Source organism: Biomphalaria glabrata, chromosome 1 (genome assembly GCF_947242115.1).
Source record: "Biomphalaria glabrata chromosome 1, xgBioGlab47.1, whole genome shotgun sequence".
NCBI classification, from domain to species: domain Eukaryota; kingdom Metazoa; phylum Mollusca; class Gastropoda; family Planorbidae; genus Biomphalaria; species Biomphalaria glabrata.
The window spans coordinates 48533581-48548962 of NC_074711.1; the positions used below are offsets into that span (position 1 = coordinate 48533581).

General features: G+C 39.4%; 1 protein-coding gene across 2 annotated transcripts in view; it reads left to right on the forward strand.

The window, feature by feature from the left end:
- LOC106077929 (QRFP-like peptide receptor) overlaps positions 1 to 15382 on the forward strand; it is a 110167-nt gene that overhangs the window by 62498 nt on the left and 32287 nt on the right. For both annotated transcript variants that reach the window (XM_056040795.1, XM_056040791.1), the window contains exon 5: positions 5228 to 5967. In XM_056040795.1, the coding sequence (XP_055896770.1) occupies positions 5228 to 5967 (740 nt within the window). The remainder of the gene's footprint in view (positions 1 to 5227; positions 5968 to 15382) is intronic.

Sequence of the window (15382 nt, forward strand, 5' to 3'; positions counted from 1 at the left end):
GGGAAACCACCCAGACCCTGAACTATTTTTACACAAAAAGAAGATCCCTGTTGTGAAAACTGCAAAATTTCAAATTCAAATTTAATTATCTCCCCCACATTAAGGAACTTAAGAAGAAATGCCAAAAGTCATTTAACATACTTAAGAGTACTCAGCCATACGGAATGGGGAGCTGACAGAAATACCTTGCTGCTACTTTATCGGAGTCTAATCCGATCTACGGATCCATAATATATGGAGCAGCAAGGAAGTCTTATCTAAAAATACTGGAACCCATACAAAATGCTGCCCTGCGTCTCTGTCTCGGCGCGTTTCGTACATCACCTATCTCATGTCTCCATGTGGAGGCTGGAAAACTCCCTATGGACATAAGAATGAAAAAGCTTGCAATGCAGTATATAGTCAAGCTAAAATCCAACCCCACGAACCCTGCTTTCGACTCCATATATAACCCTACAGAAGTAGAACTATACATTCGAAGGCCTGACAACATACAGTCGTTGGGCCTTCGAATGAGAGAACCCATGCAAAATTTAACCCCACCCATCGACCAAATCTCTAAAATAGAAATCCCACAGAACCCTGCTTGGTTGATGAACAAACCCAAATTAAATTTATATCTACTTAATTTCAAAAAAGAAAATACAGACCCAAGCATACTACAAGTCCACTTTAGGGAACTGCAGGAGAGATACGGAGATTGTGGCACCATTTACACTGACGGATCCAAAATGGATGGAAAGGTCGCGTGTGCCTGCTCCTTTAGGAAGAAAACAATCTCCAGTAGTACCTAAATCAAGCGGTATCAGGAACCCAAATTCCCTGCTCGGACCTGAGACAGAGTATAGCCTCTACCATCTATCGAGAGTGGCAGGATCGGTGGGAGGCTGAGATCCACAACAAACTCAGACGAGTTGTGGCGGATGTCAGGTGGCGGCCCACATCTAAGGGTCTGACAAGGCGTGGTAGCACGACCATGTCCAAACTTAGGACTGGCCACACCTACATCATACACTCCTTTGTGCTGAAGAGAGAGGAGGCCCCCTTTTGTGAGTACTGTGACTCTCGTCTCACTGTGGAACATATCCTCATTGATTGTCCCAGATACCAGGATATTAGGGGACAATTTTTTAGAGGGCACAACTTAAAAACACTGTTCGATAGTGTCGACCCTGGGAAGGTACTTGGCTTTGTCCGGGATGTGGGGTTGTCTACGAAGATTTGATTTGTGAAATTATGAACATATAATATTTACAAAAGATTTTTACTAAATTATTAAATTTTTACTAACTTTACTATTTTAACTGTGAATAGACCTTGCTTTTAATGATTTAACTGTATGGAATTAGCTCTGGTGATATGAAGGGAGAGTAATCCTTGAAGGATTACGGGCACGACATGGCCTAAACTGTGCCGATGTGCCAAAAAGGCAAAACTCAAAAGTCCCCAAAAAACATTCCTGGATTAAAACATTTTGTTGATAAAGGCAGTATCTACATAGATAAAGACTTTCGACATTTGCTCTCGTTGAGAGATAACATAGGTCGAATCAAATAAAGTTTCCAATTGTATTCGTTTGATGCCACTTATTTGTTGATTTTCTATGCGGATCCCAGAAGATAAATAAACTCATTTAGACATTGTGGTGATAGGTATGATTAGTTCTTGGCGTTATCATGACTTGTAACAAATGAATGGACTGAAGTGACTAACTTCAATAAATATGTTTTAGCATTTCTAGGCTCTTACCAACTTGAGATTTCACATTCCTTTTTACACCCATGTAGAGGAAGATAATAGATCATTAGTCGATCGGCAGCGTAGCATACGCCACTATTTTACTGGGCCGGCCTTAGGCCACTGCAACCTATGCGACCGCAGTGGGCCCCGTACTTTCATAGAACCCGCACTTTCATAGGACCCGCGCTAATTCAAGGTATATAAATTATTAATTTAAACCATTTTATAACTAAAAACAGATTTCCCGCGCCCTCCTGTAGATTTACCAGGAGCTCCTGGAAATCTCCCGAAATTGCAAAATATACGAAATAGTCCTTAAAATATACGGAAATATATAGACAAAAATTGTCATTTTGGGGTGCCATTCAATATGGAAAACGCCAATCCTACGCGCGATAAATAAAAACGGCATTATGCATTAGCCGTAATTGTGTAATCTACTGAAAGAAGCTTCTCGCGCCTCAAACTAATGAAGAATTACTTGAGGTCAACAATTCTCAAAAATAGATTGAAACATTTGGTAATTCTTGATATTGAGCTTGATCTATGTAGGAAACAGCCCAAACCTCCCGCAGGACAAAGGGGGATGGGAGCGGGCATGGTTTGTCAGTCCTGCGCGCAGCCATCCGTAGCGACATATGAATACCAATTGTTCTCCCCCCCCCCCACTTGTTTTTTCGTTCGGTGACTATCCGCAGAAATAAGAGAGTGATCTTTCCTTTACTTCTTGCTCATCCAAACTGTTGAGCGAAGAAGAGAATTATATATATAGGTATACTTTATGCAAGTTAATATTAGTTGCAATACATTTTTGCTACCGATTCATGATTGAATTTTAGAATAATACATTTTAAAAATTAGAGAAACACTACGTAGTATCTGAGTTCTTTTTAGCACGTAAAACAGTGGAGTATTTTGTAGAAGTTAAAAATAGTGTCGATATTTTAGTTAGATAATACAAACTAAAGTTATTTGTATTCTTTTATTATTGAATACATTTTATTTATACGCCTATATTTCTATGTTATGTTCATGGATGTGTGTGTGTGTGTGTGTGTGGAGGGGGGCGCCAATAAAGTACCTTGCCCAGGGCGCACGTTTTGCTCACTACGCCTCTGAGATATAGTCATCACACTTGTGGTGTGTGTGTGTGTGGGGGGCGCCAATAAAGTACCTTGCCCAGGGCGCATGTTTTGCTCACTACGTCTCTGAGATATAGTCATCACACGAAATCCAAACAACTCCAGCGTTACATCTTGTAAGACTATTAGGGTTTGTTGGACTAGTCCGTTTCGTTTCTTTAATTAAAAAGTATTGGGCTGGAAGTCGCTTTTTTCCCTATATATCTTTGTATTTTTCAGTTCTCTTTTAAAATTAAACTGACATTATTATGCTATAATTTTAAATGTACCTGATAGAGAAAAAAATTCTGCACAAAAATACGGGTAGTTGGGATATAACCCGATAGAGGCTATAAAAAGAAAAGACCTGAAACTAGCGCGTGAAACTACACATTTACAGTACTTTATTTCATGAGTATTTTACCCAAGATCTGTGTTGTTTTTTTAGGACTAGCTTATTTCATGTACCCGGCATTTTCCAATACACAATTTCATACACAAAATAATTGTTGAAAAAAGTTGTAGTGATTTCAAACTTTAAACGATTACTTAAAAAGGTGTTACTCTAATCAATTTTGAATATTATTTTATTATGAATGTCACTGTTTATTTTGTGTCTGTTCTAGTTTCTTAAATTTTTCTTGAGTAAAGGGGTCGTTTTTCTCCTAATGGGTATACCTGATTTCTCCAAGCAGCCTTTGTAAAATATTGGTCCTAAATAATGCTATGTTTATAAGCGAAAAATCGCATGACTGCATTATGATGAATGTATGTGTTAGTTCAATATATTTTATATTACTAGGTAAATATAAATAACCGCATAAATAGACGTAAGTTGTTTTTTTTTCTGTTAGATAAAGTCATATGGCAAATTTTTGTTTATATCCTAATTCTAAAAAGGAATAATAATAGAATTATACAGTAAAATTAATCACTAAGTTTTTCTTTTAATAGTTTTGAAAGTCTAACTGAGTTTGTGTTTTTGCAGATGTACACAAGCTACACTATGAGTCAGTCCATCTCTTCCAATTGTTTAGAAATGAGTGTAAAAATGTAGGCTTCGATATTTTTAGCCTGAATTTAAGAAGTTAAAAACTTCAAACAACTAATATATTGCCTCTTCCATAAAACTTTGTACTTAAAAAATAAATTTATCCAATGCTCGAAATCCTGCTTGTATACTTAGGCCCTATTTGAATTGATCCGGTATCAATGTATTAAGTAGCAATAACCCCGCAAAAAAAATTAAATGAAAGAAGATTGAGATATACATATATTTTTGTGACGGTACGCACCGGTACGGAAAAAATGATTACTTTTCTTGTAATTCAACGTTAATTGTTAATTTATTATTAGTTGAAAGTTAGGCAATGTATCACTGAATAGGCCTACCGGAGCCTCTTTTTTATTTTTACAAAAAAAAAAAAAAGCACTTTATATACTTTCAGCCGACATGCCGTATTATTAAAAACACCTCTATGTGAACTTCTCAATCATCTAGAGTCTTAGACAGTCATTATTTTAGACTAGATTAGAGTCTAGACCTAGATTTAGTAGGTCTATTATTATCAAAAAAAAAAAAATAATCAGTCATTATAGACATCATTCGCAATTTTATTATTAGGTCTAGGCATTGAAAAGTAAATCTATTAATAAACTATAATAGATCTAAGTCTAAGTACTAACTTATTAAATAAGTCATTATAAGTAGAAGTATTATAATGAATATTGTATAGATCTAGATTGACTAGATTATAGATAGATCTATAGATAGATCTCTAGTTTAGTAGATTAAGTATAGAGTATAGTAAACATATTTACAGTATTATTAGATCTATGTCTTATGTCTATATCTAATAATTAAAAAACTTTAGTCTTTATTAATATCTAGACGTTTTTTCTAATAAAAACTGACTATAGGCATAGCATAGGCTAGACTCAGCAATCTAGTCTCAAGATAGAATCTATACTATTACTAGATCTATTCGATTTTTATATATAGATCTAGACTAGAATTAGATTATAGATCTAAATATACTAATGGAGAGATGATATGAGGTGTTAGCTAATAGCGTTGCACAAGAAACAAACCTGGGTTTTTCAAAACTCTAATACTTGGTATGTAATAGTAAAACAGCACCTACCTAAATAAATCGTAACTAGCAATCAAAAACCTATATTTATTGTAGTATATATAGGTCTGTGGTTGTATTTTATATAGCCTTCGTAACTTCTTCTATAGAGAAATGACTTTTGTAATTTCTTTTACTGAAAATTGGGCTATTTGCGTCTGACACATATATAATTTTTATGTTCAGCAACAAACCCTATTTTTTGTTTCGTTCTCATGTTAATTTTTTTTTCAGGTGAAGAATTTAAAGGAGTAGGAATATGCTACGTATTTGTGGAGCGCCGCATAGAAGAGTATATTCGTGCTATGTTTGTGACACTATACGCCATGCCTCTTGCCGTCATTGCCTTGTTATATGTTCGAGTTTCTGCTGAGTTTAAATCTAGAGAGTTTCCTTTGATCTCTGTACATTTTACACAGAATCTAGCTTCTGGTGATCAAGAACAAAATGCTCGAGATAATGCAAAGATTGGATCGTGGTCTTCTGTTGATTATTATAGATCAAAGGCTCTTCAACCTCATGAACATAAATCATCCAATAGTATTTTACTTCCAACCGCCATGACAACATACCCTAGCAGATCTGCAGTGTCCAGTCAGCACTGCCATCCAATGAGTCAAGAAGGAAACGTTGCATCCACTCGAAAATCTGGTCCAGCAACTTCTCGAGATGATGATCTAGATATTGAGAAAGAAAAAAGAACACAAAATTATTTAATCACCATGACAACTTGTTTCGCTGTTTGCTGGTGTCCATTACACATCCTAGTTCTAGTGCACTACTTTGTGCATGAAACGAATCACAACATGGGACACTATGACATAACTTATCTGATTTTTGCTTGCTTTGGATTTTTAGCCACGTGTAGCACACCAGTCCTCTTTGCTTCCTGGAGAATGTCTGACGCTACTAAGGACAAACTTCGAGGATATTTTCGATTGAACAATCGTTGGAGATCATCCACTAGTTCCGAGGTAATAACTTTAGACTTTTCAGTTATATAGACACTAAACAAGAAAATCATATGTAAAATAACTACAGCTCTTTATTTTTGCATGACATAGAAAAATGAAACATCTATAAAATAATTCATCCTTCTTGTAACTTACAATTTCACATTGGTAAAGTAGTTAATTAAATAAGAGAAACATGACTCTATTATATATATACACGAAAAAAAAAAGATTACAATGCACACCATTCACTATTGTCAGCATGAGGATAAGAAGCTTATTTGAACTGCCAACAACCACAACATATAGCTTACGTGCACGTGTCTAACGTGGTGCCGGTAGTAGTCTATTTTTAGCCCGACTGAGGGTGCAGACGAGTGTTTTTGTCATTGCCATGTTGTATAGCAGTGCTGTGGTACCCCTAGGATGTGTGTTATTGAATGGAGACAAACTTAGTTGCACAATGTCGAATGTCTCTAAGGTGTACTTGGACTCGTGTTTTGAAAGTCCTGCTGCTACGTAGAGCAGTTGTCACCTTCAGCATAGTATCGCAGATATGACCCCTCTATTATTACAGTTAAATTTGCCAACAAAATGCATAGTTGATAGAAATTACGAATAAAAAATTATTTTTGGTAAATTTAACCGCTGCGGTTTCGATCTTGATCAGGATCAAAAATATACCACTGACTCATCGATCAAGACAAGGCCGGCCTTAGGCCACTGCAGCCTATGCTGTCGCAGTGGGCACGCGCTTTCATAGGCCCCGCGCTAATTCTAAGTGTACATTATTAAATTAAACCATCATAACCCGTATATAAAATAACAGGGTTTTCGCGACCTCCTGATTTTCCAGGGCCTCCAGGAAATCTCATGAAAAGGCAAAATATACGATAAAGTCCTCAACTTTTTTTAATTTATTCAGATCTCCTGAAGAATAGACGAAATTGACATTTTGGGGTGGCAATAAATAAAAATTGGCATTGCGAGCTTTCATTTGATAAAAATTTATTGCAAAGACGAAAGTAGGCCTATTTTCTAATTAAAAAAAAATAATTTCAACATTATGCTTATCCCTAACCAGACTAGGCCCCGCGCGATCCGTTTCGCATAGGGCCCCGCAAATGCTAGGGCCGGCCCTGGATCAAGAGATCTCTTAAACCGACGTACAGATCCGCATATGTCCTAAGCTTGTTCCTTTTACATCCTAGACGCTCATTAAGAACGGTTTTTTCAAATTTTGACTACCAAATTTGATCTAGTAATATTACCTCGTAGCGGGTATAGCGAAACGTAGTATATGATTGTATTATCAGTAACTGTCCCCGTGCGACTTTATAGGTAGTAACAAGTTATCATAAGACTTATAGGTAGAATTAGGTTAAGATCAACCGATAGGTGTTTGAGGTGTGCTGGCACGTTCGTCCAGTGGTATAAATGTGGTCAAATAAATGTGCAAGTAAAACTGCCCGTCAACTCACAGGCCTTCTCAACAAAAATAAACAGTTAGATATTCAAAAATAGTATGGTACACCGCACTAGTCATATATTACAAAAAATACACATATCTATCGTGATTGGGGAAATCACACATCATTGTAGAAATATAATAATAAGGCTTGTCTTGAGTCCGAAGATTAATGAGGAATGCAGTATTTCCCGTGGATTCGCAGCCCCAGCTGTGACCTACATATTATGCCACATTCAGGGCAAGCATAACCATAGTCCGCAGGTGGTCGATTTAGATTTTCTTTTCCCCGTCTGCATCTGTCCTCGGCAGCGGATTTTCTTTCGGTCTTGAATGTGTTGTATCCCGGGACCTTCGTGAGTGACCTCCAGCTGTCTCGTTCTGAGGCCGCATGCAGCCACGTGCTCTCTTCTATGTCAGCTAAGGCAAGTTGGCGCATAAGCTGGTCTTTGAAGCGTTTCCGTGGGACACCTCTGTTACGTCGACCACCATTTAGCTCACCAAAAAAGACTGCCTTTGGCATACGTTCGTCTCCCATACGGAATACGTGCCCTGCACAGCGTATCTGTCGAACCATAAGAAGTCCCTCTATACTGTCCATACCGGCGTTCGCAAGGACATCGCTGTTTGCGGTCTTGCCGTCGTATGTCCATGATGGAGCGCAAGCATCTTTGGTGTAGTCTTAGTTTCTTTCTGTATAGTGTCCATGTCTCAGATCCATATATATTCAAATCATAGGCGTAGCCGTGGAGGGGGGGGCCCGCCCTCGAAATGAAATCCCTCCTTCCCTCCCCGCAGGGTATGGGGGTGGAATTTTATAACTGATTTTTTGCTTTGATTTTGTTTATTTTAGGTGAGATTTTAATATTAAGCCATCACTTACCTCGTCCCGAGACATGACGTTAAACTGCGCTCCTCTTTCCTTAGCACTTTTGAAACTCAAAAGTGCCCTACGTCTTTTCTATCATTGTGTCTGCCTCCTCTTTTCCTCAGTCTGCCTTCATTGATCATCACTCTGTCTCCTTATCTTTAAAATCTCACTACGTCCTAGACCAGTCCGTTTGCCGTGGACTGCGACGGGTAAGGGGGGATATCCTGGTGTTTGAGTGGTGACTATCTGAGGATAAACCACCACAACACAATACTTTGGCTCCAAGTTCTCCTAGACCTGAGGCCCAGATGGCCCGCTCTGGGTCAACCGGCTGGTCATGTCGAGCTACCCAAGGGCCAATTCGGCTTGACAAAGACCTACGCCCAGGCTGTTGCTAAGATAGGAAGATCCATAGCCACACAGACGGACACATTGACCCCACCACCCCCTCCTCCTCCTCCAACTCAAAAGAAAACAACGCCAAAGAACACACAAGAAAGACAAGAAAGCCCCGTTGTTTTGCTAAAGAACAGGTTCTCTTTGCTTGCTGATGAGAGCATGGAGACTGAGCAGCATTTCAAAACCAACACTCCGGGAGAACCCGGAGACATTATGTCTGACACAGGTTCTCCTCAGAGAACCACTATATATATATGGCCTCCTTCAGTCGCGAAGCGACTATGGATCATCTCATGGAAATGAAATGAATGCCTGGGCATTAGCTGTGGTCGGAACGATATCACCCACACATCAGCACTGGGTGCTGCAAACTGCCTTAGGGTCTCCAGCTCCTGATTTTTCCTCAGGGTTGACTCCCGAAGCCTTTCTTATGATTGGGTATAGTTGCAAGGCAACAGAGTTTTGAATTCAGAGTTTTCCTTCGTTTTCCTAGGTGGGTTGCCAGCCATGGCTAACGAGCCCCTATTTTACTGGTTAAGGCTCCAGTTATATACATATATATATATTTATATATATATATATATATATATATATATATATATATATATATATATTTTTTTTTTTTTTTAAATTTTTTTTTTCCAGACATGTTTTGCCAACTCAGATTCTAAATTTTGATTGCTTAATCCCAAGTAGATAAAATCCTGCACAACCGTAACAATATGATTTCTAATATATATCACGGATATTTCTATGACGTCTTGGTCATATAGATGCTTATTGTAAGACAAAAATACTGACATGCAGCCGTCAAAGCATTACCAGCCTATGTAATCCTTCTTGCGAAAGCGATATGAGTGCCACATCGTCGGCCAATAGCAGTTTGTGACGTTAAGTCGAGCCAGGCTAAAAAGCTTTTTTTCGGATCTGCTGTGAATATATTCTCCATCTTCCAGCTAAAAAGAAAAAGATGCCGAATAGTGTTGGAACCTAAACACACTCCCTTCTTGATGGAGAATGGCCTAGAGGCGGAACAGTCAAACTGTATATGGCCCTGCATATTTTCATGAAAAGCTGACACTAGGTTTCTGTAACTTGTTTGGATAGCCAAAGCCAATTTTCTCTAGTACGGCAAATAGACCGCTTCTGCTGACAAGGTCAAAAGCCTTGGATCGAGAAATACTTTTGTACTATGCTCTTCCAATAGCTGCCACAAGGAGAAAATCATATCTGTTGCTGATATAACTGCCAACATAACTGCGACTTTGGATAAACTTGTTCGACAAGATCTGCAGCCGCTTTAGTTTTACTCTAGCATAAGCCTTTCAACTATGCTAAGAAGTTAAATGTCTCTATAATTGTTACAATCAAAGCGGTCACCTTTATTTCTTTTAAAACAAGTGACTATTTTTAAATCTTTTAATTCCTGGGGGACTACTCCTTGTTCCCAAATCAAGCTTAGTAGTTCGTGTAGTGGCTTGATTAGTGCATGCTTTCCAGCATGAATGGCTTCTTCAGAATACCATCTCCTTCAGGTGCTTTCCCGTGTGCGAGCTTGTCAATGGCTGTGCTCAGTTCCTTTACAGATGGCGTTTAGTCTAATTCGTTCAAAACTGAAAGTGTTGGAAAGTTAGACAAAGCAGATGGCGGGAAGCATTTTCAATCTGGTAGAGTTCTGTGTAGTGCTCTACCCATCGCTCCTTTGGTAACGTACGATCACTGATGATTGAGCCATTTTTTAACTTGAGCGAGGAACACATGCTGGTGTGAAGTCCAAAGGCTATTCTCATGCCGTCGTATGGTTCTGATGTTACCACAGTCTTTACAAGATTGGATGTTTTTTATACAGGTCATGCTAGTATTTGTTAGCACACTGTCTCACTATTATTTGTGCATATTTCCGTGTAGATTGCTTACGGTGGGTTTCTACTTGCTGTTTAAGCATGGCTACTTTCATTTTCTTAGTGGGAGACATGCTTCAAATCAGTCCTCATCTTTCTTTGTTTTGTTCCTAAAGACCAGTTTGGTACATTGCATCACTTTTTCTACATCAGTAACTGAGAAGTTTTGAAAAGCTTCCTCTAACTTGTTCTTGAATCGATGCAAAGATTTGGATTGGCTGTGTTTATGGTATTCAGACAAGGTTTTCTTTTTCCTTATGATGTGTGGATCTTAGAAGGCAGCAGTTTTATCCGGCAGGACACATAATCGAGGAATTAAATGAAAAAAAAAACTGTTTTGTCATTGTATCAAATAACTATTTGAAGAGATTATTTTGCTTTTTAGCGGCCCCGTAAGTGGAAAAGCCGCTATTACGTTTTTGCAAAATGTCCGTCTGTCCCACTCAGATCTCAAAAACTAAAAAAATGAAAAATATTATTTCACTATGCAATGCGGCTTGCAAAGCTCAGGTGCAACGGCTCCTTTTTTTGTTTTCTAAAAGCAAACCGTTTAATTTATAAAATTAATTATGCAAGCGATTTTTTCATAAAAATACACCTATTCTAAAACAATGCAGGGGGATAATGTTACATTATGTCAACAAAAAAGAAAATTTTATGAGTATTTTCAGTATCATTTAGTCAAATATATTTATAAATGTACAAAACATTTTCGCAACAAATATAAATACTAGCAAACTGTGTTTTTCTGGTCAACTAGCTGCTAAAATTAAAACAAAACATTTTTTTTATAAAGGCTAAGAATGCACTTTGTATCACGCACATTTTTTTAAATGGACTTTTTATGTAGCGAATTTCGTGTAATAGCGTGACGGCCGCGGCAAGACCCTATAATATACTAGTTCCTTCAAAATTTTTAAATAATCAGATTTTATTTATTTTTTGTTTAGTGCCCACATCAGGATAAAAGCCGCTTATTTTTGTGCGTTTTGTCGGTCGGTCGGTCTGTCCGTCACGATTATATAAAAAAGCAACAACACTAAAAGTATCTATAATATATTGTTCCGGATGTTTTTGTGAAAAACAAATCAATACCAATTCTATTCTAACTTATATTACATTTAAATTCCGTTGCAAAAACAAATGATCCATAATATTGTAATAACTGTAGGGATGCAACTCAACGAGACATAGACGTTTATTTACACGGAGACATGACAAACACAAAGGGGCATCTGCCTTGAACACAGCATCTCCATATTGGCTCTCTACTTGGGCGGAAATCGTTCTCTCCCTCATGTCAACATCCGACTTGTCTAGTCACAGATAGTGCGCACCTTCTTTCTGCACTATCTTGGATGGCGGTGTGCATGGCAAGGTTATAACATTGCCCCCTTCTTAGCACTTTTCGTCCCGAAAAGAAACAATGTAGTAGAGGTTTGACAGTTTAGGTGGAGGTCGATCCGTGGGAGTCACAGGCGGCAGGGAGCGTGTTCCCCACGAAGGCATCCGCACTGTTTTCCTCTGGTGCCGCTTTCTCTTTCTCCAGTTGATCCGTGGGAGTCACATGTGGCAGGGAGCGTGTTCCCCACGAAAGCATCCGCACTGTTTTCCTCTGGTGCCGCTTTCTCTTTCTTCAGTTGATCAGGCTGTTGTTGCGACGATGACGTGGCCGTTCGACACACAAAGAGATAGTGTCGAGCACTGTTTTCTTCAGCACAGCCGTTGATCGGACACGCTGTCTCAGCAAACCTTCCCGACAGACGCTTCTCAAGGGAGCTGCAGGTTCACATGCAGCCACGTTGCAAACAAAGTCCAATGCACCGCAGTCATCCTCAGATAATAGTCTCACGTCCAGAATATAGGTCTCTTCAAGTTCAAGTTTCGAATGTCTTCCTCTTGACAGCTCAGATTTAGAGTGGTTTGATTGACATTCATCTATGCCAATGTCGATGATGATGGTAGAAGTACATATGCCCTGTTGGTGGTTTTCTTGGCATCTAAATTCTATGTGTGATGCGCCGCACGTACTACAGTTCATTCTTAACTTCTGGATGCAGTTGTCAAGCTTCGAATTTCCCTCGTGAGCATCGGCAGATAGGCAGAGGCAACAGGCTTGAACGCAGACCCAACGTTGTCTTGATCTGTCCAGCTCATTTAGGTACTGGTAACAGGTACAACAGGAACAAACGCTTCAGGCACATAACAGACTTCAGTTAAGGTACTGATGACAGGTACAACAGGAACAAACGCTTCAGGCACGTAACAGTCTTCAGTTTCTTCATTTGTCTCTTTCCCTTCGATTTGGTACATCTCGTTGAGATCATCGCAGCAATCATTGTCACATTTCTCGTCTTGAAAGTCACAACCACAAGACTTGCCCACAACACAGACACAGACGGCGCTCAAATCCCCAGCGTCTCCGTCACCACTGTTTGTGCAACCACAGTCTCGACCACGCAACTTCTTTACCAACTAGTCTACAGGCAACTGCTCCTTTACCAACGAGTCTACTCCTTCTTTCATTTTAGACACCATTTTATCTACCTTGTTCCGCATACTGTTAATTTGTTCACACATTGCATCAATACCTCCATTTATCTTGCCAATAAGCTCATAAATCTCCGGTTCAATTTCAAATAGGTAGGTCTCCGGATCTTCGTCTTCATCAATTAGGGCTTGCCGGAGACGAACTGTAAGCAGCTCCTTGCTACCACCAAGCTTCAGGCATCTGTAACGAAGTTCTTGCCTCAGCTCTTTAACTAAAAGCTGGTCTAGTTGTTTCAAAGATGCCATTGTGCTAGAATCCTACCTCCTCTCGTTGAGTCGCCTATAATCCCACTTCTGACACCAATGTAATAACTGTAGGGAGGCAACTCAACGAGACATAGACGTTTATTTACACGGAGACATGACAAACACAAAGGGGCATCTGCCTTGAGCACAGCATCTCCATATTGGCTCACTACTTGGGCGGAAATCGTTATCTCCCTCATGTCAACATCCGACTTGTCTAGTCACAGATAGTGCGCACCTTCTTTCTGCACTATCTTGGATGGCGGTGTGCATGGCAAGGTTGTAACAATATGTTGTTCCGTTTTTAAAAAAAAGTAAATAGCATATAAATACTAAATGAAAATCTCTATACTGACTTATATTTCATTAACTATTAAGTTGTTCCGGATAATGTTTTATAAAAAATAAATTATGTCAAATGATTGTTTGAAATCGCATAATTGACTTATATTCTTGAAAAATACGTCACTATGGTTTTATTATGAATTATTTAGATCGCAAACTAAAAATGTGTGAGCACATCCAGGAAGTTGCAAGAAAGGCCTCAGGGAAATTTGCATTGTGCGGAAGCTGGCATCCACGAAGTGGGGAGCCCGAGCAGACATACTCCGACATCTGTATTTGTATTCACAGATAGACTACAGCCTACCTGTACTAATTTATGGCTCTAGGACAGTTCTTGAACAAACTTTTTAAAATACAATCTTAATCACTAAGATTTGTCTGTGGAACACTAAGGACAAGCCCAGTAAATGCGGCTGAAATAATGGCTAATGTAGGTCCACTAAACCTTAGGAGGGAAAGATCAGTACTGACTTGCTTTGAGAGGTATAAGAGGCTGGATGAATACCTCCCAGCTAGAAAACTAGTGGATGGAGATGCAGAAGACGTATCCAGATGCAGTCTTTTAAGCATCATGCCACTAGACTATCTGATAAAGTTGGCCTCTCCACCAACAGATAAAACATTCAACGTTTTTACCGCCTCCCCCCTTGGAGTCGCCCAACAACCCAGACATACGATTGAAACTAGTAGACCCTAATGCCACTAAGCTAAGTCGTTCATCTAACGAACTTCAAATTCTAGCACTGGAGACCATTAATGCCTTCATGCCCAGTGCTATTTTTGGATATACTGATAGGTCGGCATCGATATATTCTGGAGAGCAGGCTATGGAGCCTACATCGACTTTCTTGGCTCTTACTCAGTCAAAATCTTTGGACCATGTGGTAGTATTTGCAGTTTTGATGCGGAGACCATGGCAGTCTGTGAAGCCTTAAAGGTCATTGACTCTCAAGTCGGCGAGGGATATTTGAGGGCAACACAGATTGTTGTGGTCGCTGACTCAAAATCTGTACTACATAGCTCTGGACCATGCCCCCCCCCCATATCGATACTGTCATCATGGCTTCACACAAGATAATAATGCAGTGGCTACCGAGTCACATAGGTGTGACTTGCAACACTACTGCAGACTCCTTGGCCCACCAGGGAGGGCTAATTCCACCCACTGAAGTTTTTTTCATGCCCTGGCTATAATTCAAAAAACAGAAATGGAAGCCCGTGTAGTCTGGGAGCGCATGTGGGCGCCCTGACCGCACTTCCCCGTGGTGGAGGCTGTCATGGCCTGTGCAAGCTATTAAAGCACAGTGCAGGACAGGCCACTGTCCTGTTGGCTCATATTTCTCACGGCTATGGCCAAATTTCGATTCACGGTGACCCCGCTGCGGAGAAGAAGAGGAAACCGTGCCTCATAATCTCATAATCAGACTTGCTGATCTCCGTCTCGACAGGTCTGGAAAACCAAAAATTCTCCACCTGTATGTATGCACTACGCAAGGCAGCAGGGTTTATGTCCAGAGCTTTTGCAAGAGAGTATTTAAGCCTCTCAAGCCCTCACTCAAATGGAGTTTGATGATGATGATGATGAGCTCTATTTATGTAAAATCGCATTTATATCTTACATTGCATTTAATTTTTTTATCTAAAAAGTTACAAAAT